The sequence below is a fragment of the Cutaneotrichosporon cavernicola genome (assembly GCF_030864355.1).
Source record: "Cutaneotrichosporon cavernicola HIS019 DNA, chromosome: 4".
In the NCBI taxonomy this organism is placed as follows: Eukaryota; Fungi; Basidiomycota; class Tremellomycetes; order Trichosporonales; family Trichosporonaceae; genus Cutaneotrichosporon; species Cutaneotrichosporon cavernicola.
The window spans coordinates 695,975-723,054 of NC_083396.1; the positions used below are offsets into that span (position 1 = coordinate 695,975).

Here is a 27,080-nt window from a genome sequence, read left to right on the forward strand (position 1 = left end):
GTGCCGGAAAGTTAAATAGGCCGACGTGTACACAAAACGTGGTTGGATGACTCGATGACGGAAATGTGACTCGAGGAACGATGCAGTTGAATAGACTCCCTTATCAAAACCGCACGTGATCGGACTCGCTTTAGCCGGCCAACCAGCTTGTTGTCTTGTTGTCACTCCTCAATTTCCTACATCTCAGTCGCCCACAATGCCAGACCGCGCACCGACCCCAATCCCGGCGCTGGCGCATCCCGGCGCATCGTTCCTCACAAACACACAGCCCGTGACGCTTCCGGACGGACGGGTCTTGCAGACCTATACTGCCGGGAGCGGGGGCGACGTGATCGTCCTCGAGTCGGGAATGGGCGCAGGCGCAGCATACTGGGGTTTAGTGGTCGACGAGCTGGTGTCTCATCCTGTGCGAGTGGTTGGCTACGACCGGGCGGGATATGGCGGTTCGACGCCGGCGAACGACACTCGGCGCGTCCAAGATCTGGCCAACGACCTCGTCCACCTCCTCTCCACCCTCGACATGGACCGCCTCGTCCTGGTCGGACATAGTTGGGGCGGCCCGATCCTACGCGTTGCCACCGCCCAACTCCCTCCCGACATTAAGAGAAAACTCGCTGGCCTCCTCCTCGTCGACCCATCAGACGAACTGTGCCGTTTCTACTATTCCTACACGACCATCTGGTTCTTCTGGGCCAGCTCATACCTCATCTACGCGGCTTATTACCTCGGATTGATGCCTAGGATCGGACGCGCAGTCCTCGATCCACTCCCGGAACCATATATGTCCGCAGCGTTGGCTGCATCGCTGCCGCACGCGCAGGCATGGGAGGTCATGGATATCACGACCAACTTGCGCACGTGTGAGAAGGCAGATATCACCGGAACCAGACTTACACTCATCTCAGCCGGTGGCGATGAGATAGGACAAGCGAGACGAGACGAACTCTGCGCCGCACACCGCAGACGCGTACAGATCGTCAAGGGCCGTTACATTTTGGCCGAGAAGAGCTCACACAACGTCAACATTGATGAGCCGGGTCTCGTGGCGCGTGAGGCCATGACATTGCTTGGAAACGAGTGGCGTGCCGACTAGCCGAGCCTCCGTTCATGACACATGTCACTACGAGACGCATGGACTCGTTATCCAGCGCGACTCTTTATCCCAGCGCGACGCGGTCAGACGAGTTCAAGCGGTAAGCGTCGCTTGTCGGCTAGCAGAACGCACGCTCCTCCCTTGTCTCTTCCCGCTCCCACGCAGCTGCTAGGCCGCAAGAATATATAAACACTACATGCAATACAATCTCTGCCACACACCGACGTCAACAGTACAACTGCCTTTTCTCACACTGGCCTCGCCTCTAAATGAATAAGTTCCGGCCCAGCGCGGCCATGGCCTCGCGCCATGGTGCAATCCCATTCTCGTACGAGCCGTTCCGATCCAGCGCCTCCCAACAGAGGCGCAGGATGTCGTCTGGTCCGCGATATCCGCTCCCAAACGACAGGGCGAGGATCTGGTGGATGAGCTGCTGGATGCGTTCGCGTCGTTCCACCAGTGGGCAGTAGATGGCAAAGATTGTCAACGCCCACTGGAAACCGCCCACGCTCGCAGGCTCGCAGTCGACAACGAGCTCGACGGCACGGTCCGCGGCATTGAAGATTCTCGGGTCGTCGGGTGATACATGAAGCACCTCACACAGTAGCAAGACGAGCAGGGCGTGGCGCATGACCTCGTCGCCGCGCTGGACACGCTCGCTCTGTCCGATCTCCTGTACGTTCTCGTCCCAGTCCCAGCCGTGGCCCAGCTCATTTGCCAGCCGCTCCGCCTCGGCACGCAAGAGCTTACCCGGTCCCCCTTGGTCCGTGCCGGCTCGGATCAAGCCGGCGCGATACACCACCATACCATTTACGCGACCGATGATGCGCACGATGCGGCGACTGAAACCGACAAAGCGCTCGACCCACTGCTCGCCACGTGGAGCCATCTCGAAAAGCGGAGCGACGCCGCTGACCTGTGTGTCGACCGCGGTGCACGCAAACTGCAGCGTCGAGTAGAGCGCAATCATGTCCCTTAGGCTGGAATAGAAGGGCGTCGTGCGCTCAAGCGGTAGCTCGAATGCCGTGTGTTGGTCCAGAGCGAGGTTACCCGAGTCCAGCATATCCGCCATGCAACGTACGAAGAAGCCGATGCTATCGTCAGCCCCGTTGACACTCGACTCACAGGTACTCCTCGGTCTTCCACTGGCCGCCGGGAAATCTGACCTTTGCACGGAGGATTGCGTAGCTCGCCTTCTGCCGGAACCGCGCGGCCTCGGAACGGAAGTGCCACGACTTGCTCTCGTCTGGCTCGATGTTGGCGCGGTGGACGTATGCGATCTGCAACAGGCAGAAATGGAGCCACTGGCGCACAGCGCCGTCCGCATCGTCCGTGGGCGAGCCGGTCTGTTGGCCAGCTAGCGTGGCGAGTAGACGGGGGAACAGTTCCATAAAAATCCAGTTGTGTTTCGACTTGGTAGTGCTCACAATCTCGTTACACCCCTCTACCTCAAAGTAGTTGACGATGAGGCGGTCGTTCTGGGAAGTGGATAGGCTCGCGAGCGTGATGGGGGCGACCATGCCGTTGAGAGGGGACGGAGTGAGGAGCGAGTTGATAAAGTTCTGCGACATGGTTGGAGGGTTGGGTTCTGGCGCTGAGGGGAGAGCGACGCGCGCCGAGGATGGGGAGAACGCGCCGCCCGTGCCAACGAGCGAGAGGAGGTTCTGGCTGTTGTGCGCGTGTGAAGCCTGCTGCTGCTGTTGCTGTTGCCGTTCTCCATTCTCGCAGAGCAGCAGGAGTGAGGCCTGCGGTCCTTGCGCTACTGGCGTTGGCGGGAAGAGTGCGGACCAGTCAAAGCCACCACGGGGTGCTGTGTCTATCAGCGCCTGTCCGAGCCCAAAGCTCAGTGCGCCAAGGTCGGCACCGAGAGGATGCATTGGCTGTGGGTGCGGATGTTCGCTTGGGCCGCTCCCGACTTCCCGGACTGGGCCCGAGGGCACGCCGCTGCCCCACCTCCATTCGTCGACGTCCTCGGCCCTCTCCCATGCCTCGTCCGAGTTACGGTCCCTCTTTGCTCCCTTGGCAGGGTAGTAGCATGGGCGATCCGTCTCCCAGCAGCGGCGGCAGATGACCTGGCCTCCTGCTGATGTCTCGGGTCCTTCGGGACATTTGACACGCTGCTGCCTGCAGCGACGGCATCCGGTCTTGGTACGTGTGTGCGGCTTGCGCTTGCGTGCTGGAACTCGCTCGCCCGGGATTGGGATGTATGGGATGAGCGGGGTTGCGTCGGTTCCAGGCGACGACGACGCCGTCGAAGTCGATGTGCGCCGGTCCATGTGGATGTGTGAATGCGATAATGCGGAAATGGATAACGATCGCGGTCTTGATAGGGTGGCGGGTTTTGGCTTTGCGTCGGGATCGGGTTGGTAGCTGGCTTTGCGTAGGGATCGGGTTTGGTAGCTGGCCCGTGGCCCGTGGGGCTCGAGGTGGGCAAAAGATGGCAAGAGGGCGTGGGGCGTGACTGGTTCAATGTTCAGTATCCAGCCTACTTGAGGCCGCAAGGACCGGGGTATGTACGTAGTCGACCTGAATGGCAAGGTGTAAGAAAAAAAAAAGTCAGTGTCAATGTCCTCTGTCTGAATGGCATTGTTGTCGTTGTTTCAGAGATCTTGGAGACTGGCCTGACGGGCCTGATGCCTCCGATGACTTGGTATGCTGGGGCGTGCCTCTGCCTCTGGACCGCAGGGAGTCAGTACCTCACAGCACAGCCCTCCCGGCCTTGGAACCTTGCTGACGATCGGATGCGGTTGTACCAGCATACCGGTCCCAGCGGGTGAATGGTTGAAGGGCACTTTTCGATTGGAAGCTCTGTGCGCCTGCTGGAGATTATCCTGATCTATCACTCTCTTGCTCGTCCTGGGTGCAGACCTCTACTAGCGCGAGTACGTACCCCGCCGGCCATACCCGGAAACGCGGTACTGCCGGATGGCTGGCATGGCATAGTGTCTTTCGACGCCTCGTACTGCGGCGCAGCTTCCGACTTGTCATCTTGATGCAAGGGGGGGAGAGTGGAGAAGCGGGGGAGGCGGGGGAGGCGGGATATGGTTTGTGCGGTGAGATCTGGTGCAGATCTGCATGCAGGAAAGTTGAAGAAGAAGGCGAAATGGAAACAGGGAACAGCTTTGTCGTGCATTCCAACTGGCCACATGGTAAATGGGCTTCAAGGTATGCTCCGAGAATACAAAAATCTCCCACTCTGTTCCCCCCCTCCCCCTCACTCTTAGCTTCTCACGCCCAAACTGCGGACGCCTCGAACGCCTCGGCCGAGATTGATCTAGATGCGGATGCCGTCGATCAATGTCTGTGGCACCCCAAGTCATGACCGCGGTGCCACCGGGGTAGACCAAACACCGCAGGCGTTGCCGGCCGCCTTGTCAAGTGTCGTGATTTGCGGCGAATGCGCCGGTGCGAAAGCAGCTCAGACGCCTGGACCTCATCCAAAGCATTGAGACAAGGACCTACACCCCAAGCTCACATCATCTTGTCATCCGCAGTCGGATCTCCGCAGGGGACTCACACCATACCCGTCCACTCCCCGACGTGCGGATTCTCTCCTAGGCGTCACTTGCTTTCTCCTCGGGAGCACCGACAAGAGTTCTCTGTTGTGTCCCCGCTGGGGCCATTGGGATGTCGTGTGGGCGTGCTGTGGGGCCCAGAAGCGAAGCGGAGCGCTCCCGCTACCACCACCCCTACTCCCAGCGCTTTTCTCGCCCAGCTCGCCCAATCTCGGCATCCAGCACCGTTGGCGACTAACCACGTCATCAATTTAGATTCTCAACAGTCCCGCGTGTTCTCCATGTGCTCGATGAATCGTCTGCAAAACCGTCTGCCAGGCACGCGCCCAAGTCACCGAGACGCTACGCGACAACCGATAATCGGCAAGCGGACTGCATGTTAGATAACGTGCGCGATTAAGGAGAGTTGAAGCGGCCTTAAGAACTGGACGAGGCAAAGAGAGTTGAGCGGTCTTAAGAACTGAACGAGGCCATTGTCGTGCTCAGCCACGACACAATGACCAACTCAACCTGAGAGAAAGCGCGACGCCACCATACCCCCTGAATACCGTCTACCTGCTGCCGAGCGTCCGATGAACATGAACGCCGTCTCGCTCCTCGAAACCAGCGGCATCCTGCATCATCTCACCCAAGGGGCTCGCCCTTCTTGACCTCTCCGCCGCTGACCTTGTGGCAGCGATTGCCCACGAGGAAGTCTCCTGTCTCGCTGTGACCGCTGCGTACGCCAAGGCTACGTCTCTCGCTCAGCAGGGCGCCCTCATCGGTTTCAAGGGTAGCCCAAGCGCGGCAGAGCTCCGCTTCGGGGTGTTGTGGGACGACGGTGGTCGAGTGTAGCGGCCGCTGACGATCTCTTGGCTGTGAGTCTGTAGGAGAATGAGCTGACTCAGAATATCAGAAGGAATGAGTTTGTAATGACGGAATGTGTAATGCCGCCGGCTACTTGAACGGAACCAACCCCTGCGCGATACACGGGTGTAGGTGGGTGGACTCTGTTGGTAATGGCCTCAAAAACCTGGCCAAACCACTCGCGATCCGTGTGCTGTTGGCGTTACTCACTCACTCATGTTTGTCAATGCTCGGACCAGGGTCGCTTTGGACGGGCCGACCGGTGCGCTCGGTGCGTAGCTTGCGCGATCGAGGGCGTACAGAGGTCGGTGCATCCACTCTCACTGCCGCACAGCGATCATCGTACCCCAGACACGACGGCCGGTCCGCGGCCCTCGGAGGACGATGGAGATGCTCCGCTGTAGAGGAGAGGCAACTAGGCTCCCAACAGAGCCTGTGCACTAACCGACGACTCACCGGTCAGCCGCTTCAACCCCGTGCGCAAGGGACCATCTTTCAGCTCCAGGCATTCCATCGCCAGCCCCTCAATCCCTCCATCACCACCCAGGTATTCGGTTTGGTTGGAGGAAAAGAACGAGTTCGCCAGTGCGAGAAAGTAGGGCTCCGTCAGGATGTGGCCGCCAAGCCGATGCGTCAGAGACGCGTCAGAATGCAGTTAGAAGCTAGACGTCACCTCATACGCACAAGCCTCTCTTGACAGGTCAGTAGCAGGTTTAGAGGCCATCAAAATCTCCTCGTTTGCTCCTCCCCTCCCCTCTCCTCCCCTCTCCTCACCTCTCCTCACCACCATGCAACAAAGCAAACGCCGCGCGCCACCACCTCCGCTCAACCTGCGGTCGCTTGAGCGACCCCAACCCTCCTTTAGGCGTTCGCCACGCTTTCCCCCCCCAACACCACCTCCAAGGACCCCACTACCATCCCTCCCCCTCCTGACACCACCACACACGCCGTGCTCTTCCCATCTCCGCCTACCTGCCGACCGCTGTCCGTCTCTCTCGTCGTGCGCATCCCCTCTCTCCGTGATATCCCCGACATACCTTGAGCCTCGCGATCTACGGCGACAGCCGACCCTCTCGCGTCGTGCAAGCCGGCGCGCCCCACGAGAGTCGCTTGTTGCCCTACCCACCAAATTCCACGAGGACGATGACGGACTCCATCCCTTCGCCAGGGTGGATGACGCCGACACGCTCTACTCTCCCACGTCCAGTACGTACTCGAGCGCTACGGCGGTCAGCGGCGTCGACGCACGTATAGCCGACCTCGAAGCCCAGCTCAGAGCCCTGCAGGAACGCCTTGAGCCGGAATTGCGGACAACTAAGAGTATGCCATTCCTCCGTCGCCTGCAGAGGAAAGACGACCGCCAAGCCAAGGAGTTTATGGCTTTGGTTGAAGCCAAGGAGTTTATGGCTTTGGTTGAAGCCAAGCGGAATGGCAAACCGATCCGCGACAAGGAAGAGCGCCCCAGTGCCCGCGCCCTCCTTCTCGGTAGGGCGGGGGCGAGTACCATCGACCTCAGTCATCTGGTGAGTGCGCCCAGATGATCAGCTGACGTTAGGAGGTCAAGGACAAGGAGAAGCGGCGGTGGAATATATGGTATAAAATAAGGAGTTAACTTGCATCCACTGTGAGTGACGCATTCTCAGGTCCGACGCTGACACCAGCTCTTGCGATGTAGCACCCCATCTGCGGCCTACAGGCCACACGACGTATATTGACTCTGACTCTGACTCTGTCGCGGCAGAGGACATGCACACATGACTGGCTTGGAGGAGCCCGAGCCCAAGCTGAGGGAGGGTCTTGGCACCAATTGTTCGGCTATCGTCGTTATCCCGAGCCATTTTCCTTTGTGTAGGGTCGTTGTCCAAGCAGGGGATGGAGCCAGAACGCCTGACGAGAATGTCCTGGGACTGTCTACACAGAGACGGCGGGGAGCTGTTAAGGATGGTTGATGTGGTGCGTGTATGTGTCAGCCAAAGGGAAACGCCTGATCGGAGAACCGTTGCTCGCCGAGTACTCCTCTCAGCTGGTACCCGGTGAAGAAGGGTTTATGCGCCTGGCAAACTCAGAGACACCAGACAGACCGAAACGGCGCCGGTCTCAGGCCACGGCAGAGATAAAGCCCCACATGAGGGCGTTTCATCTGGGCGCGTTCTTCCCTCGTTCTCCCACACCATCATTTCAGCTCTTCAGGATGTGGTTGTTGATGTGTTGGGTCAAGTCCAGTTGGCACGGGACATTTGTCGGGCCATTTCGGAATCGTGCTCACTCACCCTTGCAACCTCTTGACAGATGACCGCCCACGCGGCTAAACATCCATTCCGCAACTCGGTCGCCATCAACATCATCCTATATCTCACTCTTGCCACTGGCTCCGCGTTCCACTAGGCCCCGCATGTCACCAGATCCTGAGAGCAAGCCGACCTCCCGCTCCAAACTCGCGTGCGTCTCCAACCCCTGAAGTGCTGACTGACCGTAGGTGCACAACCTGCCGCGCAATCAAGGTAATCCGCGGCCCGATTCCGGCACTAATGGCAGGTGCGATGTATCCGGACTGCCGACGGGAGTGTTTGTGCGCGGTGTAGTGAGTGGCCGAGATCCTGTTCAGTGTTACTACCGGTCGCGCGAGCTGTAATCTGCAAAAGCTGATGATAGGCCGGTATGGGCTACAGTGCGCCGACCCACCCGTTATCAAGCGCAAGGGCCGCCCACCCAACTCGGCGCGGCGTCTTCAAGAGACTAACGACCAAGAGAACCAGACCCAGAACCAGAACCAGACCCAGACCCAGACCCTGTTCCCGCAGGCGTATCAGGCCCCCTCGTCGTCGCCGGGCAAGCCCGACCTGTTTCCCATATCGTTTCCTTACGCCGGCCTCTCGCCACCCGCCCCGACCGCGATGGCACAGAGCCTCGTCGACCTCAGCCGCTCGGGCCCACACAGTACGAGCACGACTACGGTGTCGCCGACGAGCGGCAACCATCCCAACTCGAGTCGGAACCAGAACCTCAACATGGCCGAGTTCCTCGACCCGGCAGAAGGGAGCAGCGCCAAGGCCCCGTTCTACTCGAGCGCACCAGCGCGGAGAGGATACGCACCAGACGCAGACGACGAGGAGATGAACGAGACAGACGACCCCGTGTCCCTCCGCGCACTCAGCGAGGTCGAGGCCAACCAGCTCGTTCAACTGTGAGTCTTACCTGGTCATGCTGACTCAGATTCATGGAGCGGCTCAACCCACTCGTTGCCGTGCTCGACGCCAACCTCCACACGCTCGAGTATCTACGGCGCACATCGAGCGTGCTATTCTCGACCGTGCTCGCGAGCTCGTCAAGGTTCTTCAGACAGGACCTGCATCCCGCACTCATCTCGCACGCGCGTACTGTGCTCGACCGCGCGCTGTTGAGCGGTGTGTCTGAAACCGGCGTCGTACAGTCCCTCATGATCATGACCTACTGGAAGGACCCCGAAGACACGAGCGGATGGATGAAGGTTGGCATGGCCATCCGCCTGGGGTACAGCCGCTTCTGGCACATCCCGCGACTCGATCCGCTGCCAGAGGATGAGCGTGAGGCGCGCAAGCTACTCGTGAGTGGCTGTGTGATTGCGCTGACAACAGAACGCCGAAAGGACATGGTTCTGTGAGTGTCCGCTTTGCTATTGCCCCACCGGCTGACACCAGGTCTGTTCTGTAAGCCGCCCACCAAGATTGTGATGTGTGATGCTGACCGCCCCCCACAGCGTTCGATAGAGGGTAGGTTTGTGTCCTCTGAGCGATGTTTACGTCAGTCAATCATACATCCACGGCTTGCCCACGACCATCAGGCTCAACGATCATTCTGATGTGAGCTTCGCCATCTTAGCAAAGCTTATGTCAGCCTGAAATCTGGGCGAGGGGTCACCAACACCTCGGGCCGAGCGTCGACATGCACATCGCCGCAAGTCTTCAGTGAGCTTTTGTTTGACGAGTGCACTAACATCAGACTATGCAAGCTCAAGGATCACTGGGGTTCACTGCACAAGTCTCCGCACCACGGCTACCTCGGCGTTGCAATAGAGACTCTCACGGCGCAGAGCGAAGCGATGATCAACAAGTATTTCAGCAACGAATGTGAGCGTGCTCGTTGTTTTCGCTGACATCAGCCCCCCCGCCATGCTTCAACCAAGATCTGGAGCACGTGCTCCTCTGGTCAATTCTTGACTTCATGTTCGTTATGAAACGCTACCAGCAGGACCTGGTGCGCAGCGACCCGCTCCGCCTCGACTCGTGTCTCGAGCTAGTCGCACGGATCGCGGACGAAATCGACATTCTCGCAGGCAACGGCATGCTGATTATCATGCAGGACAGCGCGAGCTGCATGACCTCTGGTCTGGCCGAGTTTGCGGGCAAAGTGTTCCGCTACTCGACCCGACAGCAGAAGACATTCATCCTGACCGTTCTGCACCGCATCCTGCTTGCACACGCCAGCGTCACGAGCGAGGAAAACAAGACTGCGCCGGCGTACGTCGCGCGCTATATCCGACGCGTTCTCAGTTCGCTCAGCGATGAATCACGCGCCGGCTCGCCCGGCATCGCTGAGGCCATGGCTAATGGCACGGGAGAGGGTGAGATGGGCATCGGCGTCGATTTCTTCGCCGAGCTGGGGTTGGTGAGTCGCGAGCACGAGTCGCGAGCAGGAGTCGCGAGCAGAAAGTCGCTGACGCGCAGGAGGAGTTCATGCAGCTTCCAGATTATATGGCGCACAACGCTGCGGACGATGACCGATACTGGTGAGTGGCCGTGGTGGGAAAGGACGGGCCGTTCAACAGGCTACGCAGTGAAGCTCACCGCAGGTCTAACATGCTTCTTTCAGAGTACGCCCCGGCGCAGTAAGCATCGGGCTTGAGTGGGAAGAATGAGCGCCTCGTGGAGGTGACTCGTTGTAGTCTTGGTACCTTTGGGTTGTAGTCGGCGCAGTACGCAATGTCATAATCTCTCGCTGTCACCGAGATACTCACTGGCCCGCTGGGCTGGCCCGCTGATTGGGGTTGGCCGTGGTTTGGTTCCGCTCGACATCCACTTGACTGAACCCCGCAATCCTCGATCTCTCTTCCCTTTACCCCCTCGACGACTCCCCCTCCTCCTCCCTCCCCCTGCCCAACCTCCCCCCCATGGCGTTCGACAAGCCAAGAAACGAGCTCTACCAGTGGTCGGTAGTCAGCGCGCTCGTGGACGGCGTAGCGTCCAACGGCCTCCCGATGTCCGACCTCCTGTTGCACGGTGACCACGGCCTCGGCACGTTCCGCGGCATGCAGGGCGAGCTTATCGTGCTAGACGGCCAAGGCTACCAGATGCGGCACGACGGCACCACGCGTCCCATCGACCTCTCACCCTCTGGCGACATCACGCCCTTCTCCATGATCACCTTCTTCTCCCCAACCATCAGCACTATGGCTTCCATAACCGAAAAGAATGGTGTCGAGCCAATCTTGGCCGCCCTTACTCCCAACGCCCGAAACGCTCACATCGCATTCCGCCTCGACGGCGCATTCAAGAGCATCACATGCCGTACTGCCGAGGGACAATGTTTCGAGGGCGAGGGCCTCAAAGACGTCGTTGGACGCCAAGTATCCATCACTCTCGGTCCAGCCCGCGGGACAGTCATTGGCTTTCGATCGCCAGAGTTCTTGCAGGGCATCGCTGTCGCTGGTGTCCACATGCACTTTATCAATGAAGAGCGGACGGCTGGCGGACACGTGCTCGCACTCGAGACGGATGGCGAGGTGAATGTCCAAGTCTCAGAACTCTGGCGGACAATCATGGACTTTCCTAGAGATAAGCAGTTTAACGAGGCCGAGATGAAACTCGACGCAGAGGGGATTAGGAAGGCCGAGGGGTAGCATGAGCCAACATCCAAAGCCAAGCATAGGCATGTATATGGTGTGACCGTAAGTGCAGGTCTATTCGCAGCTTGGCAGACTAGTCGAGTGGAAGATGTGAGCGGCTTGCCATAGAGAAAGCGGATACGTAGAGCGATGGGGCTGTTTGTTTGTTGTTCAAAATTAGCGAAAACTTGAATGTATTCGCATATGGACAAATGAGCGTCAGTGCATGGACAAGTCGAGTCTATCAATGGTGAGACTTGTGAAGGATGGGAAACAAGTGAAACTGCCGTGTTTCCCAACCTTCTCAACTGTCTTTATATACCTGGGCGGGCGGCGGGATAAGCACTGTAGTGGTTTTCGGGAGGTGGTCGTGTACTCAACGGGTTACCTCGCCTCTGTGCGCTCGTTGTACAGTCGTGTCTCCTCTAGCTCGAGTGTTCGAGTCCCACCAAGTCGTCATCGACTCGCGTTGGTCGCTCGGTGAACAACCCAGTACCGTATGGCAGGCCGGTAACGGATCAGTCTCCTGGGTTGGCATCCGCGCTTGAAGAGGAAAAGACATCTGTAAGCGCGCAGGGCGAGCCGGCCGGGCACCAACCTTTTCTACTCTTTTGCTACTCACACCTCATGCTCACTTACACCTCGGCGCCACCAAACAGCAACAGTCCTTGGATATCGGGATGAAACAGAGGCGAGGAGGACTTGGGCGCATTTCCGTGCCATTGGTGTGCCCTGCCACTTGTCGAGCAATTCACTCAACTGACCTTCCTTGCCATATGACATTTGGGAGAGTAGATGTATTTATTCAATCTCGCTCGCTATGGGTTTGTCATTGTTTCCCACTTCCTCACACTACTGTACCTTCCTCGACTCTTCTAAACCTGTTTACCTCTAGTCACCTTTCTCGTAATCCCTTGTACATATACCGCCAACCCCATGCCCCTACCAATTGACGGGTCCTGGGATGCGTTCGAGCGCGCATGGAAAGAGGCCTGGAACGCATGCCGGGAACACTGGATGCCCAAGAACATCAACCGCAACCAGTTCACGTTCGAGCATCTCAAGCTCAATTCCGACTTGCGCATCAAGGACTATTCCTTGACCTACCAGGTCATTCTCTACGGAAGCCTCGAGGCTCCTCTGGACAGTTACCCACAACTCCAGGCGTGTGCCAAGCTCCTTTCCTCCCTCATTCCCAACCTTACAGGCCCACAACTCTTCGCTGTCCTCCACAACCTTCTGACCACTCAAGGACAACGCAAGGGCACCCTCGAACTGCCAGCTATCCTGAAACCCCGCGTCGTCGCACATGACCTTGCCCCCTTTTACTCTGTCCGGGACGCCATGGCGGAGGCTTACCATGTCCCCATCCGTGCCGCAGGACGCATCCAACCTCTCCACACGATGGCCCCGTTCGGCAACCGTAGCCTTCCCCCGGCAGCAGAAACGGTCATCCCGTTCCATACCGCAGCCGCCGTTACTGGCAACCATGTTCCCTCCTTGTCCTTACGTTCTGCCCATGACGCAGGTCCGATGGGAAACTCGTCAGCCAACTTCAGGTTGAAGAACGCAAGACACAAAACCAGTAACTCAAATCGCAGTCCCTCTCCTAACCCCGAGCCCCCTCTTCATAGTTGCGTCGCGTGCCACGAGAACCCCTCGGATCAGATGCCCTTCAAGTGCCAGCACATAGCATTGTGTCGTGGTATGTTCTTACCTTGCGATAGCAAGCGAAAGCTGACAACAGGATGCGCCAGCCGCACTGTACAGACGCTGAAGATGTGCCCCCTGTGTCGCGAAGAGAGAAGAAGAGGGTAAGTGGATAACAGACTTGTTCAGTAACCAAGGCCTGCTGACATTTACAGGAAGGACACCTGGCGCGTCTTCATTCCCTAGACCCCCCAAGAGAGGCTATAATCAGGTAAGAGGACTGTTTGTACGTTCTGACAAGCGTCACAGTACTTGGCAAGGGGAGGGTAATTCAAAGAGTGAGACGAGGCCAAGCGCCCGAACACTTGTGCTGTGCGCCGTGCCCACTGGCTGCTGAATGGCCGGAACCGTGTTGAATGTTGTACCGAATATGAAGGAATCGTATTGTGTCCCCCGAATGTCGTGAGCAACGAGCATCGGATCGAGGTCCCCACTTGTATAATATACACCTACTCCACCATACTCGGCACGACTTTCCTGACGTACCTCTTTGCCCAGCGGCTCATCCTTCTCCAGGACGTTGGACGACGCCAGTGGGAGAATCTCCATGCAGTCAGTGACCTCTCGTCAGACCGTGCTCATTACAATTACACTATTATCTGGCATAGATCGCAGCACGCCGTCTCATCGCGAGACACCGGGAACTAGGCCCCGAGCGTGGCGGTAAAAAGGGGGAAGGAGGGGGAGGGGGGTACGAAGTACAAGGGTTTCGACGAGGGCGACGACAAGGCTGCCGCCGGGTCGTCGAAATGAAGGTGTGGGCACACGAAAGCATGCCCACGGGAGGGAGGAGGGATCAAGACCAGGCACCTGGCTCGCCTTACATCATCTCCTCCTCGCCCTCAAGCTGGAGGTCCTCGTCGTCGTAGAGCTCGTCGTCGGCCGACGCCTCCTGGTACTGCATGTACTCGGCGACGAGGTCCGAGAGGTTGGACTCGGCCTCGGAGAACTCGAGCTCGTCCATGCCCTCGCCAGTGTACCAGTGCACGAAGGCCTTGCGGCGGTACATGGCCGAGAACTGCTCGCCGATGCGCTTGAAGAGCGACTGGATCGAAGTCGAGTTGCAGATAAAGGTCGACGACATCTTGAGGCCGCGGGGAGGGATGTCACACTGGGCGGCGGCGACGTTTCCGGGGATCCACTCGACAAAGTAAGCAGAGTTCTTCTGCTGGACAGTCTGGAGCTGGTCCTCGACCTCCTTCATCGAGACCTTGCCGCGGTAGATGCACATGACGGTGAGGTAACGGCCCTGGCGGGGGTCCGAAGCGGCCATCATGTTCTTGGCGTCAAACATCTGCGCAGTGAGCTCCGGGACGGAGACGGCACGGTACGACGCCGAGCCGCGCGAGGTGAGGGGCGCAAAGCCGACCATGAAGAAGTGGAGACGGGGGAAAGGCACCATGTTGACGGCGAGCTTGCGCAGGTCCGAGTTGAGCTGACCCGGGAAGCGCAGGCAGGTGGTGACGCCCGACATGACAACCGAAACGAGGTGGTTAAGGTCACCATAGGTGGGGGTGGTGAGCTTGAGGGTGCGGAAGCAGATGTCGTAGAGCGCCTCGTTGTCAATGCAGAACGTCTCGTCCGAGTTCTCAACGAGCTGGTGCACCGAGAGGGTGGCGTTGTAGGGTTCAACGACCGTGTCCGAGACCTTGGGCGAGGGAACGACCGAGAAAGTGCACATCATGCGGTCGGGGTACTCCTCGCGGATCTTGGAGATGAGGAGAGTGCCCATACCGGCACCAGTACCACCACCGAGCGAGTGGGTGATCTGGAAGCCCTGGAGGCAGTCGCACCCCTCGGCCTCGCGACGCACAACGTCGAGGACCGAGTCGACAAGCTCGGCACCCTCGGTGTAGTGGCCCTTGGCCCAGTTGTTACCGGCACCGCTCTGGCCAAAGACAAAGTTGTCGGGGCGGAAGAGGCTGCCCAGAGGGCCACCGCGGATCGAGTCCATAGTTCCCGGCTCAAGGTCAATCAAGACAGCGCGCGGGACGTATTTGCCAGCAGCCGCCTCATTGTAGTAGACATTGATGCGCTCGAGCTGAATGTCCGACGCGCCCTTGTACGAGCCGTCGGCCTGGATGCCGTGCTCGTCGGACACGACCTCCCTGTGTGTGAGCGAGAAATGGACGAGGCTCCTTTCATCGCGGTGCTGCTGCACCAACTCTGCACCAACTCACCAGAACTTGGCACCGATCTGGTTACCGCACTGGCCGGTCTGGAGGTGGACGATCTCGCGCACTGAACGGACCATGGTGGGAGCAAGGTTGAAAAAAAGGAGTTCAAAGAGTGTGGATGAAGGAGATGAAGCAAGGTAGTTGTAGTTGGGGAAGGTGACGGACAAGTGTCAGTTGCGAGAGGTGTGGAGGGGCAGAGGGGCAGTCGTGGCGTGTGGCGTGCATGACGTTGCAGATCAGTTGGATGGGCATCGCACAAGATCGTAGTGGGCCAGTGGGTCAGATTGAGGAGATTGAGGATCCAACGGCAAACGGGGGAAACAGTTGCCAAGGGCGATCGTAGTATCGTTGCAACGTAAGTTTAGGAGAAGGAGGGTGTCAGCGCGTCTTGATCGTTGAGGAGGATAGGATACCTACTATTGAATGAGTGACTGTGGACTGTTGGACTTGAACTTGACACGAAGAGAAGAGAAGAGGATGCAAGATTGCTGACTGGGTCGAGGGGGAGGGTGCCAGCGAGTGAGCGAGTAGCAGCCCAGGGTCATCATCTCCCGTTTCACCATGCGACGTGACTTGCTAGGTGGTCTGTGTGTTGATCCCCAACGGGACCAAATGCCCTGAACACGAAAAACAATCGACGCGTCGGTCAGGAACCAAGACGTATCGACAAAAAAGAACGAAACTCTCTGTCGGAGAATTGAACTCCGGTCTCCCGCGATCACAAGCCAGAACTTAATGACAAGCGAGCATACTAGCCACTATACGAACAGAGATGTTATATCTTGTTTGGAGTCGGAGATGTTAGGTTCGGGTTAGAGGCCCTCCGACCCCAGTTGAGAGGTGGTTGTATGTTTAGATGGTGGTTACAGGGTAGTTAAATGTACTGCAAGGCCGCGTACCGAGTAACTGAGCAACTGAATGAAGAGTTGGTGGATCTGTTGCCGCCGTACAACCCACTTGAACCCCAGCAGCCAAGTCGCAGCAGCCAAGTCGTATGGAACATTAAGATAACTGAGGAAAAAAGTATTGTACGCCTGCTTGGTTAGTGAACAACTGTCGAGGCCCAAGTGTGGAAACCGCCGGAATTTCACAAGTCTGCTCATCGATGACACAAACAACGGATAATTACTTCAATAGACTGCTGTACAAGCAACGTACACTACCACCCACGCATGACCCCGCGCGTCCGCGGCTTCTTGGCGCTGCGTGACCCACCTGCAATCCTGCTACGGATCTGCTCGGGCACCTCGTCCTCTGACGAGCTCTCGTCGACATCGTCACTGCTGTCGTCGTCACTACTATCGGGCGTCGTATTCTCCTTTGGGCCCTTCATGCGGTTCCACACGCTCTGCACGCCATCCACGCCTTGCCGGAGCAACTCCTTGGGAAGGGAGCTTAATGTCGGAAAGCTGCTCGCAATGGGAGCGGGTTGCGAGCTCGGTCTCAGTGTGGGCAGTGCTGGGAATGAGTCGTTTCCAGCCGAGGCACCAGAGTCCGAGGCGTCAGAGTTTTCAGAGTGGGCGGATGAGAACGAGCGCTCCGAGCCGGCGTCAGAGTGGGTGGAGGAGACAGAGCCTGGATCGGAGCGCGACCCCTCGTCAGACGCGTACCCGTTCTCTTGCGTCTCTGGGAATAGTGGCGGTGGGATGGAGTGGTAGGCCTGTGTGGCCGGCATCTGACTCGGCTGCGTCATGAACAGAGGCGTCTGAGGATCACCGCGCGTACGGCGGCGCAGCGGCGACGACTGAGTTGCTGGAACAGGGACAGATTGCGACGCGTCGATTGATGACAAGGGCGAATGGGAGCGTGATGGCGGCGGCGAGAGCTGTGACGTCGGCCGCACGAGAGAGGACGGGAATCCCTTGCGATTCTGATATCAGCTACGTTGCATGTCCCTCGGTTTACCTGACTCGACGACTGCAGTGTCGCCTCGTCCTCATCACTCTCCTCATCGCCGTCCTCCCCGTCACTTTCCTCGAGCACTCGCGTAATCTTGGAATGAGGAGACGAGCTCAACCGCGCAGACTTCCTGAGTCCGACTGGCTGGGAAGAGGACAGCGCGGCAGAGTTGGAGATCGAACGCGTCACGCGTTGCGGTGTGGGGTCGCTTGATGACGAGGACCGCGTGCGACGCATAGGCTGACTAGCGGGTGGCTCTGGCTCGCGGGAGAGCTGGCGTGCTGAGCGGCGAACTGGCTGAGAGGAGGGCAGAGCGGCATTCTTAGGTGGGCGGCCACGGCGCCTGGCCGGGGGAGGCGTTGGTGACTTGGGCTCCACGTCTTCATCCTCGTCGGACTCAGACGCTGGGGTTAAGGACGAGTCGCGGACTTGGGATGGCATCGTCGGCGGCAGTGGCGAGGGTGGGGTTCGCACGTTGACTTGCGTGGCCGTCAAGTCGGTCCCGACCCCGTCTGGGGCTCCGGGCACAACCACCACGTCCTCCCGAATCGCATCGCGGAGTGCTAGAGCGCCGGGAAAGTCGTCTAGAACAGGGCTCTCTGCTGCGAGTCGGGAGAAGGAGCGCGAGGATCCAAAGGAGGGGGGCGACGGCGAGCGTCGTGGTGTAACGTGGGTCTTCGGCAGAACGTCGTCCTCGCTGTACTGCTCCTCCTCCATCGCGCTGTCGTCTTCGTCGTCGTCCACGTCCATCGCGTCGGTCACAGCATTGGTGACACGCAAATCGGTCTGCGAAGTGGCAGCGACCTGGGTCAGCAGCCGGTTCTTGGTCTCGGCGTCGCTGTCCTCGTCGTCCATGTGCACGCTATTACCACTGCCATCTTCACCGTCGACAAAATCGCCGATCGAGCTGTCGGACCCGCGGCGCTGGGTCGCACGCGTAACGATAATATCCTCGTCGCTGTCTGTCGCGTCCGATGCCTCGGTAATGTCCTCCTGCGTCACGACGTGCATCGACGCCGCTGTGCGCGCAGCCTCGGCACGCTGCCGCTGACTCAGGGGCTGCGTCATGATCTGGCGGAGCAATGCCTCCGAGTCAATGTTGGTTGCCGATCCAGAGGAGTCCGAGTCAGAGTCTGAATCCGAGTCCGAGTCGTCCGAGTCTATGGATGATTCTGACTGTGATCCAGACCCAGATCCAGAGCTGGACGAGTCAGAGTCAGACGAGTCACCCGTCTCGATCACAGCGTCCGACACGCTCAGGCGCGACGAGCCAGGCCTGCGCCCCGCGCGTGCGGCAGCCATTCGATGCAACGACAGCGGGTAGGAGGGTGTGTCTGGGGTGCCAGGCAAACCATGAGCGGGCGCGGACGGCGTGGCCTCGTCGTCAGACGATTCGCCGCCCGAGGCATCCTTGGGACTGGCGGGTGACTTGGCACCGTTGGCGACTGCGAAGCGCTTCGCGGCGTTGAGAGGCTTTGGCGTGGGCCCGGCGCTGGCTGGTGTTGATGAAGGCGTAACTTTGGCTGGCGCGGCCTTGGCCGTCGGTGTCGGGGTAGCCTCAACAGGCGTGGGTTTGACAGGCGAGGACGTCTGGGGCGTACCGTTCACGACCTTGGCCGCGACCTTGGTGAGCCTTGTGATCCACTGCTTGCACGAGTCGAGGGTGGCATCTGACTTGATGAGAGGCTTGATGCCGGCCGCAATGAGCTGTTTGCGGCGCTCCTCCATACGCTCACGGACACGGCCGACGCCGCCCAGGACAACAGGACAATCCTTGGGAGCGTGATCAGCCGCCTGCTCACATAGCGGACACGCCTCTGGCTCCAGGAGCGCAACGGATGTACCTCTCTCTCCCGCCGGCGGAGTGTCCAGGTCGCTCACGGCACCATCCTCATTCGGCTGGGGTGGGGGTTCGTCATCAACCTCTTCAATCTCAACGTCGTCGGTAGCGTGGCCATTCGCGGTGACAGGGGGAGCCTCGTCGACCTCCATAGCATCGGCCTCTGGGCTGGTCTCCTCCACTGCCGTGGCCAGCATGACGGGGGCCGGGTCCTCCTGGACATCGGCGACGGTCTCCTCAGCAAGCTCCTCGATGGCCGGTTCATCAGCAGCAGCGGGTACGGCATTAGAAGTCCCAGCAGCTGGCTTCGAGGCATTCGGTTCCACTGCTGTGGGTTTCCCGTTTTCCTCAGACTCCTCCTCAGACTCCTCCTCAGACTCATCATCGGATGACTCGTCATCCGAGGACTCCTCCGACTCTGTCTCCGAAGGCGTCACCTTGGCTGGTGCCTTTGTGGGCTGCCCGACCTCCTTGGCTTTGGGCGGGCGGCCCCGCGGTCTGCGCGTCGGCGGAGGCTGAGCTGGCTCGTCGTCCGACGAACTCTGCTCCTCTGCGGCCTTGGCCTTCGCAGGCTGGCTGCCTTTAGCCTGGACCTTGGACAGCTCCGCGGCCGCTTTGGCCACTCTCTCCGCCTCTGCGGCCGCCCTCTCCTCTCTCTCCTTCACCTCAGCTTTCGTTGGGCGCCCCCGTTTCTTGGGTGCCGTGGGTGCCGCAACTTCAACAGAAGTCCCTGCAGCAGCCGCGACGACCTTCTTCGGCCGCCCTGGGCCCCGCTTGACCGGCGCCGTGGACTCGGCAGCAGGTTCGGCTGAGGACTCTGTTGGAGCAGGAACGACCTTGCGTGGTCTCCCAGGAGGTCGTTTGGCAGCAGGTTCCGCGCCTCCGGTTTTGGGTTTAGGCCCGGGTTTGGCGCGCGCTTTCACTGGCTCCTCGGTAGGTGGTTTGGTCGGCTCAGTTGCAGTGTCCTCGGAAGGCGGATGTACCGGCTCCTCTGCAGCGGGCTCCTGCACCGGGACCTTGTTCTTGGGCTTCGGACCGCGCTTGGCCGGCGCCTTCGCCGTCACAGTTGGCGGTTCATCGGGGTGAAAGGTGGACGCAGGAGGCGGGCCAGAGTCTGCCGGCGCGGCTGCAACTGGAGCTAGAGTCGCTGACGGTGTCGGGGTAATGGAAGGTTGTTGTGGTGTTGGTTCGGCCGATCCACTCGCGGTCGATGCAGGCAGGACAGACGTTGTCGTCTCGGGGCTTGAATGCGCCTTCTGTCCCAGATCGTCTAACGAGCGTTGGATCCAGTACGCCGACGACGCCCCCAGAACTGAAACGGGCGCCGAAGACTCGCTCTCCTCGACGGTGCCAACCGTCGGCGGGAGAGCGCCGACGATTGGCGGGACGGTATCATTCAACTTGGATCGCTTCGATTTAGGCTGCTGAGGAGGCTGTTGAGCTTTCCCTTTGCCATTGCCCTTCGACGTCTGCGTGGGCGACTGACCGAGTGGACTGGGACGTGCAGGCTTGTGTTTCGCCGCGAGGCTCTCGATGCGGGACAGATTGGCGGGCCCGGGTGACGGCGTCCTGCTCTCGGATGACTGCCTGCGCCTATCCTTCTTCCTCTTACGCCTGGAGCTCTCTGGGATAGGGGACGGCGTGGCAGGTGGCGTATCGGAGGGGATGGCGAGCACGACGTGTTTCTGTGATCTAGGCGTCCCGTCGCTGGGAGAGCGTAGGGCTGACCGTGGAGTGGGTACGGATCCGGATCCGAACCCGAAATGCGTAACCGTAGCTGGAGCCGACTCAACAGCCCGTGGGTCGTGCCCCAGTGCTGCAGCGGGACTGAACGATGCCGCGCGCGACGGCTCTGGGATCTGGCCAAGTGCACCCGAGTACACGCGGATTACCTCCGAGTGCGAACCCTGTGCGAGAGCGCGGTCACGGATGGTGCGGAAGTCAAAGTCTACCGTTAGGCGGTCTGTGCGGGCGACTCACCGTCCCAAACATCCGTCTCGACACCTGTTGTGCGAACGTGCGTAAGGCGCAGGCCAAGGAACGAGATTCCGAGACCGCGGGCGACGCCGAGCACTGCGTCGTCGAGCGTCCTGTCCGCTGCTTGTTAGCGTTTGTACGGCTGATGGGAGCAAGCTGTGCGGGCTGTGCGGGCACGGCAGCGTGCGGCAACAAGCATGGGGGTTTCCTCAGAGTGATGGTAGTGCATGACTACATCGAGTCGGATGGGCGAGACAGAACTCCATCTCCTCGACCGCCTTGCTGCCCACAAACTAGTGGGCCAAGTATACAGAGCCATCCAAGTAGCGTGTCCGATCAGAGAGGCGCGTTCCGTTCCTTCGCTGCACCACTTCGATACGCGTGTTTCCGCTGAACTCCAGCCCGGCCCAATACCAACTCACTCATTGTCCGCATGCACTTCTTGTCACTGCCCACGAGCTCGTACACGACCTCAATGTTGGACCCAGCATCCGAAGCAGAGCCATCATTTAGGCGCGACCGTTTTGATGACGATGCTGGCGTCTCCGCGACCGCACTGCCAACAGCAGGCGACGCCGAGCGCTTCCTCTTGCCTTTTGGTGGCATGGGACGCGTCGTGTAGTTGGGGAAGAATGTGGAGAAGGGAGTATGTAAAGGGTGGAGAGAAGCTTGGATTGTCGCGTGAGTGAGGTGAGAGGGCTATCACCGTAGGAGGGGGAATGGGGGAAAATTGACCCCGTCAACCAATACCTATCCAGGCACCGAAATTACCTCAATATCCTAAGGACTTGTTTAAGCCGTGCCTATCCTCCACTCTTTATCTCACGTGACTTCCTCCACTCCAAGACCAGAATTTCGAGACCTCCACCACCAACACTCACATCAACATCACACCATGCCCAAGGAACAGATCCGGAAGCGCGGTAAGCGCAAGCCCAAGACCGAGGACGATGTCGCTCCTGCATCTGTCCCTGCACCGGAGCCCGTGCAGGAAGCCGAGCCGGAGACGCATGGTGGCATCCATCCGTCCCGCCTTGCGTTCCTCAAGACTGGACAGCGGCCGGCACCTCCCCCGCGCCCCGAGGGAGAGGAGGTTGAAGAAGATGGTGCGGCGGACTGGACGCGCGGACCGCGGCACGAGTCAGAGTACCCGTTCGGCGTGCTTGACCCCGACGTCAAGGCGTACTTCCGCAATGTCGAGGACCAGATCAAGGACTGGGAAGGGGTTGGCAGCGTCGGCGAGGAGCGCGAGGGTGAGTCCTCTCCAGACACTCTAGAGATTAGCTAATCCAGACCGCCAGCTTTTCTTGTCGTCCGTCCTGTCCGAACTGAGGGGCCACGAGTTGCAGGTCTCGACTGACCCCGATGTGGCTGTCGTGTTCGAGCGCCTCCTCCCGAGTTTGAACGACTGGGGACGGCGAGTTGTTGGTGACGCTGTCGGCGGGGAATGGGAGTCGCTGGTGCGGCATCGTTTTGGTAGTCACGTCGCGCAGACGTGGCTCACCCTGGCGGCGGGGACACTTGATCGCGAGGTCAGTTGAAAGGTTGACAGAAACTAACAACAGGCTCGCGGCATGTACCCCCCTCAGCACATCAAACAGCAGAAGGACAAGGAAGCCGATGAGGGTGTCCTCCCCACTATGGCTGAGCTGGTCACGACTATCGTTGGGTGCCTGCAGCCCACGCTGCCGGGTCTTCTGACACAGGCGCACGCGTCGCCGCCCGTCCGCCTCCTTCTGCTGGTGTTGACGCCGGACCGCGCTCTGCCGTCCCTCGACGCCAGCGAGGGCGGTGCGGACCTCGTGCGCTCCAAGCGTTCCGGCAAGTGGCGTAAGGGGCACGGCGTGCAGGGCAAGAGCATCCTCGGTGACGAGCCCTCCACAGCCGAGAAGCGCGCCGTGCCCGAGTCCGTCGTCGCATTGCGCCCGCAGATCCGAGAGGGACTCATGGAGCGTATCGCGCCCGTCGAGTGGCAGGGTATGGGCGTGAGTCCGGTCGGCAGTCCGGCAGTTCAGCTCCTCCTCCAGTGTGAGGTTGAGGATGGTGCTGTCGCCCAGGGATCGCTCTTCGATATCCTGACCGAGGGCCTGGTGACTGCCGTCGAGAGCAAGAAGGAGAGCAAGAAGGAGGGAAAGAAGGAAAAGATCACACCTCAGCCTTACCTCTCTGCCCAGGTCGTTAGCCAGACGGGCACTCGCCTCCTTGAGGCTCTGCTCACGCTCGCCCCAAAGCGTGTCTTCAAGGCCCTCTGGAAGACGTACTTTGTCGGCAAACTTGGCAAGCTCGCAGCCCATCCATACGCAAATTATGCGGTTGCGGCAGGCATTGGACGCCTCGACGCTTCGGGCGTGAAGGTTGCCATCTCGGAGATCCAGGGCACCTCGGGTGGCCGCGGTCTCGTCAAGACTGGCCGTACGGCGGCTCTTCTCGCGCTCGCTCGCCGCGCCTCTACTCTTCCGGACACTATTCCGGCGGTGGAAGGGCTAGTGGTGAGCGCACTCGACCTTGGCGACGACACGAAACAGCTCGTGCCGTGTATGCTGGCGATGAAAACGCGGCCGGTTTACGCCGCCCTCCTGGCGGGCGAGGAGGCGCCGGAATCCGAGGACGAGGTGGAGAAGGACGACGACGCCGAGGCCCTGGCGGCCGCCAAGGCCCGCCGCTCGGCATGGGAGAACCGCCGCGAAAGGCGGGGCGGCAAGCTCGACCCATCCCTTCCGGGTTGCCTTGTGCTGCAGGCCCTCGTTGCCCTCCCCAGCACTCTTACTCTCGATAGCCTCCTCGCCCAGAACCCCGACATTCTGCTGGGGTACGCGTCCTCGCCCGTCGCATCCCACCTCCTCGACAAGGTCCTCACGGTGCCGGCTGTGCCGGCAAAGTACCGCCGCAAACTTATCATGACCTTCATGGGACAGTACGAGCTCCTCGCTCAGGACCGCCTGGGGAGCCGCGTGGCGGACACGGTGTGGGCGACAGCGGACGGGTTCATGCGCGAGAAGATTGCAAAGTCGCTGATTCCGCACGCGACCGCGCTCGGGAATAGCCAGTACGGGCGCTTCTTTGCGCGTAAGCTCGACTTGCATCTCCTCCAGCGCCGACCCGACGAGTGGCGCGAGAGTGTACTTGGTGTTCGGCACCACTTTGCGCACCAGAAGGACGAGCTTGCTCCTTTGCCTGAACCTGAGGTTGAGGCGACAGAGACGGCCGAGGAGAGGAAGAAGAGGAGGAAGGAGAAGAAGCGCGAGCGCGACGAGATCGACGACGTGTTCGCCGCCGTCGAGAAGAAGCGCAAGCGTAAGAGCAAGTAGGGAGGTACTGGGACTACATAGACTATGCACTGTATAACAGCAAGACATGTTGGCCGGCATACGCGGTGCCATACGATATCTCACTCCCAAAAGGACATTAGGCCGGAGCTCATCACATGCTTACACTAGTCTATGCACTAAAATACAACCTGCTCCGTCATTCCACTAACCCGATTGCTGCCCCTGTGACTTCTCCTGCTGCATGGCTACCTTCATTTGCTCCTGCAGCTCCTTCATGCGCGCCCCCATCTCCTCCTGTAGAGCCAGCATCCGAGCTTGGATGTCCAGCAAGGCCTCTGGTGCTGTGCTCGAACCCCGTGCTGCCTCTGGAGGTACCGAGCTCCTGACCTGTTGAGGTTCGGGGGGCACAGAGCTCTCGATTCGGGCCTCGGAAAGCGCGGAGGTCGAAATCACTGGGGAGGATGAGGCAACATGCCTGCTCAGCTCAGTGTTGGCGTCAAGCCACCCGCCAGCAGTCGACTGCCACTCGAGTGGCCCATCTACCCGCTGCCGCTTCGCCACCGGCGGCGAATGCGGAGACCAGCTCTTCATCTCGCAGTTTGAACTTGATGACGGCGGTGGGAGTGGCTCCGGCTCTGGCGAGTCTTCCAAAACGAAGGTCGGGATCGGAGCTCGCGGCGGGGCGTCCATCACCTGAATTTCGTCGTCGTCGTCCGACTCGCCCTCGATAACAGGAGGGAGACGGACCCAGTCAACTGCGAGACCGTCGTCACGCCAGCGGTACCGATTTGCGCTCTTGCCCTGCTTCAGTAGCCGTTTTCTCACAACCACCTGAAAGGCCTTGCGCGCGGTGACCTTGGCGGCGAGAGGTAAGCGCCAGCACTCAATTGGAGTGTCCTGGACGAAGAACGCGTCAACACCGGACATGGCCAGTTCCGCCGGGGGCGCCGGAGGTGAGGAGGGGTGTGGCCAGGAGTCATGCTCCATCTTGGCGTCGTCATCTGATTCGATCTCGTCCACAAGTGGTTTCTCATCGACTACCATGTTCGAGCTTGGAGCCGGCGGTGGGGACGGTGACTTCACTAACCATGAAGGTGCTGATCGTGGAGGTGCTTGAGCAGGTTGCGGACCGGGGGGCGCCACACGATGTCGAGGAGTGGCTGCAGTCAGCTGCCGAGGAGCGGCAGACGTGGGAGATTCAGGAGGGTCCGCGGTTCGAGGCCGAGGAGCGGCTGCAGGGGGAGGCGGAGGAGCGGCCGCAGCTGGAGGCGGAGGAGCGACTACAGGGCGAGGCTGAGGTGCAGCGGCAGGTGGAGCAGGTGGAGGAGTAGGCCGTTTTGGAGGGTTGGGACGCGCATTATAGTTCCGCGGGCTGAAGCGAGGTTTAGGAGGCTCAGCTGGCGTTTCTGGTGGTGGTGGCTGCTCTGGGCCCCGCTTGCCAGGTAGTGGCATAACCTTCTTCGCTGGCCCCACAGGTGGTCCCTTTCCAGGGACAGATACTGGCTTCGATTTCGATGCTGAAGCAGCACGATTATCCAGCACTGATGCAGTAGGTTGGTCGACATGTATACCGCCAGCGTGAGGGGCGGCGGGTTTGGTAGTAGACGCGACGGCGCCTGTTTGAGGAGCGCGGGGTTGACTGGAGGCAACGACTGCGCCAGATGATAAAGGCGGCGGCAACCCCTGGTGAGCTACACGTGACTGCTCAGCCCGAGGAGATGGTGCGCGCGGAAGACAGTTGCCAGGAGGCGGACCTCCCGGTCGCGGCGGGAGGGGCGCGTAAGGCCGCTGTGAGGGGCCTGGCGCATCAAGCGTGTCTCGTGAGGACGACGCCTGATCGTTGAAACCACCGTACTGCCTCTTCTTTCCCCACTTGCCGTGCTTACCGGGTCCCAATGCCTGAGCATTGCCGCTAGTTGGCGGTGGTGGCGGCTTGGCATAAACCGTGTTCTGGATATAGCTGGAGTTTTGGCGTTCCTCTCGCGACATCTTACGCGGGCCTTTGTCGATCGATCCGACCATTGGTGGTAGGCCGTCGTCGACGAACGGTTTTCGGGGCTTGCTCCCCCTCTTTCCGCCGCCACGGAAGGAACCACGTCCGCGGTCACCGCCACGCCCATGGTCCGCACCGCGTCCCCAATCTCCGCGGTAACCACCTCCACCGCGCCCACGTCCCAGGCCACCGGGGTCACCAGGATCCTCCCCTGTTGGGGGGCCCCCTCTCTCACGGCCAGTACCTCGTATTGGAGCGCCTCCTCGTATTGGAGGGCCCCCACGGCCCGCCTGGACGGACATGGGTGGATGGGAGACGGAACTGAGTGAGCAGGGGACACGGTGAGAGAAGTTGGCTGAAAAAAGCAAGGAGATTGAATGGATGGGTAGGGGTTAAAGGCTGGGATTAAGAAGGAAGATGGGGGATGAGTCTCTCAAGTTGTTGAGTAGAGTGTGTGAGGGAAGGTAAGTGGGATGTAGTTAGGGTGCAGACTTGTTGTGGATCGGAACGATCAAAGTGAGATGAAATGGTTCGTAACTGGGGGTAATCGATAAGTAGATAGTGATTACAACATGGATTGGGTGGCAAATTGGTGAAACGCGTCGGGCACCGATCAGGGGTACGACGGTAGCGCGTTGATTAAGCAAACACTTTTGGATTCCAAAGGTCGCCGGTTCGATTTTCAGAGGAGACTTCGGGGGAAAGGACGGGAGGGGTGCTAACCAAGCGGCGAGCGTGACAAGTTGGACATGTTCTTCTTTTGGCAGTGCATGTTGATTTGTTGCAGGTCAAGGCGTCAATCCTAAGGTAAGCCGAGTGATCAGCAGACGCGTACTGATGGCTTCGCGCGACGTTTTCCGGAATGTGTGAGCCACGCTGAATGTTGTTTGTCACCAGCAGT

General features: G+C 59.8%; 9 protein-coding genes across 9 annotated transcripts; 6 read left to right on the forward strand and 3 right to left on the reverse strand.

The window, feature by feature from the left end:
* Positions 1-196: 196 nt before the first annotated feature.
* Positions 197-1,093, forward strand: CcaverHIS019_0402790 (uncharacterized protein; the record flags this gene model as incomplete). The annotated part of the gene is made up of 1 exon (XM_060600096.1): positions 197-1,093. One exon carries the CDS (start codon positions 197-199, stop codon positions 1,091-1,093), a length of 897 nt encoding a protein of 298 aa, XP_060456724.1.
* Positions 1,094-1,358: 265 nt separating this feature from the next.
* CcaverHIS019_0402800 (uncharacterized protein) lies at positions 1,359-3,369 on the reverse strand (the record flags this gene model as incomplete). Its single annotated transcript, XM_060600097.1, has 2 exons — positions 1,359-2,187; positions 2,219-3,369. The coding sequence occupies 2 exons, from the start codon at positions 3,367-3,369 to the stop codon at positions 1,359-1,361; spliced, it is 1,980 nt and encodes a 659-aa protein (XP_060456725.1).
* Positions 3,370-6,242: 2,873 nt separating this feature from the next.
* On the forward strand, positions 6,243-10,322 carry CcaverHIS019_0402810 (uncharacterized protein; the record flags this gene model as incomplete). The annotated part of the gene is made up of 13 exons (XM_060600098.1): positions 6,243-6,977; positions 7,010-7,047; positions 7,931-7,955; positions 7,990-8,035; positions 8,107-8,638; positions 8,668-9,037; positions 9,069-9,090; positions 9,132-9,140; positions 9,191-9,203; positions 9,433-9,560; positions 9,593-10,098; positions 10,158-10,219; positions 10,283-10,322. The coding sequence occupies 13 exons, from the start codon at positions 6,243-6,245 to the stop codon at positions 10,320-10,322; spliced, it is 2,526 nt and encodes an 841-aa protein (XP_060456726.1).
* A 278-nt stretch (positions 10,323-10,600) lies between these two features.
* On the forward strand, positions 10,601-11,329 carry CcaverHIS019_0402820 (uncharacterized protein; the record flags this gene model as incomplete). Its single annotated transcript, XM_060600099.1, has 1 exon — positions 10,601-11,329. The coding sequence occupies one exon, from the start codon at positions 10,601-10,603 to the stop codon at positions 11,327-11,329; it is 729 nt and encodes a 242-aa protein (XP_060456727.1).
* A 921-nt stretch (positions 11,330-12,250) lies between these two features.
* CcaverHIS019_0402830 (uncharacterized protein) lies at positions 12,251-13,210 on the forward strand (the record flags this gene model as incomplete). The annotated part of the gene is made up of 3 exons (XM_060600101.1): positions 12,251-13,019; positions 13,062-13,128; positions 13,180-13,210. 3 exons carry the CDS (start codon positions 12,251-12,253, stop codon positions 13,208-13,210), a joined length of 867 nt encoding a protein of 288 aa, XP_060456728.1.
* Positions 13,211-13,844: 634 nt separating this feature from the next.
* Positions 13,845-21,523, reverse strand: TUB2 (uncharacterized protein; the record flags this gene model as incomplete). The annotated part of the gene is made up of 7 exons (XM_060600102.1): positions 13,845-15,132; positions 15,205-15,265; positions 15,619-15,639; positions 16,372-17,071; positions 17,107-20,888; positions 20,921-21,037; positions 21,340-21,523. 7 exons carry the CDS (start codon positions 21,521-21,523, stop codon positions 13,845-13,847), a joined length of 6,153 nt encoding a protein of 2,050 aa, XP_060456729.1.
* A 289-nt stretch (positions 21,524-21,812) lies between these two features.
* Positions 21,813-24,225, forward strand: NOP9 (uncharacterized protein; the record flags this gene model as incomplete). The annotated part of the gene is made up of 3 exons (XM_060600103.1): positions 21,813-22,170; positions 22,211-22,449; positions 22,483-24,225. The coding sequence occupies 3 exons, from the start codon at positions 21,813-21,815 to the stop codon at positions 24,223-24,225; spliced, it is 2,340 nt and encodes a 779-aa protein (XP_060456730.1).
* Positions 24,226-24,390: 165 nt separating this feature from the next.
* CcaverHIS019_0402860 (uncharacterized protein) lies at positions 24,391-25,173 on the reverse strand (the record flags this gene model as incomplete). The annotated part of the gene is made up of 1 exon (XM_060600104.1): positions 24,391-25,173. The coding sequence occupies one exon, from the start codon at positions 25,171-25,173 to the stop codon at positions 24,391-24,393; it is 783 nt and encodes a 260-aa protein (XP_060456731.1).
* A 101-nt stretch (positions 25,174-25,274) lies between these two features.
* Positions 25,275-25,517, forward strand: CcaverHIS019_0402870 (uncharacterized protein; the record flags this gene model as incomplete). The annotated part of the gene is made up of 1 exon (XM_060600105.1): positions 25,275-25,517. One exon carries the CDS (start codon positions 25,275-25,277, stop codon positions 25,515-25,517), a length of 243 nt encoding a protein of 80 aa, XP_060456732.1.
* Positions 25,518-27,080: the final 1,563 nt, after the last annotated feature.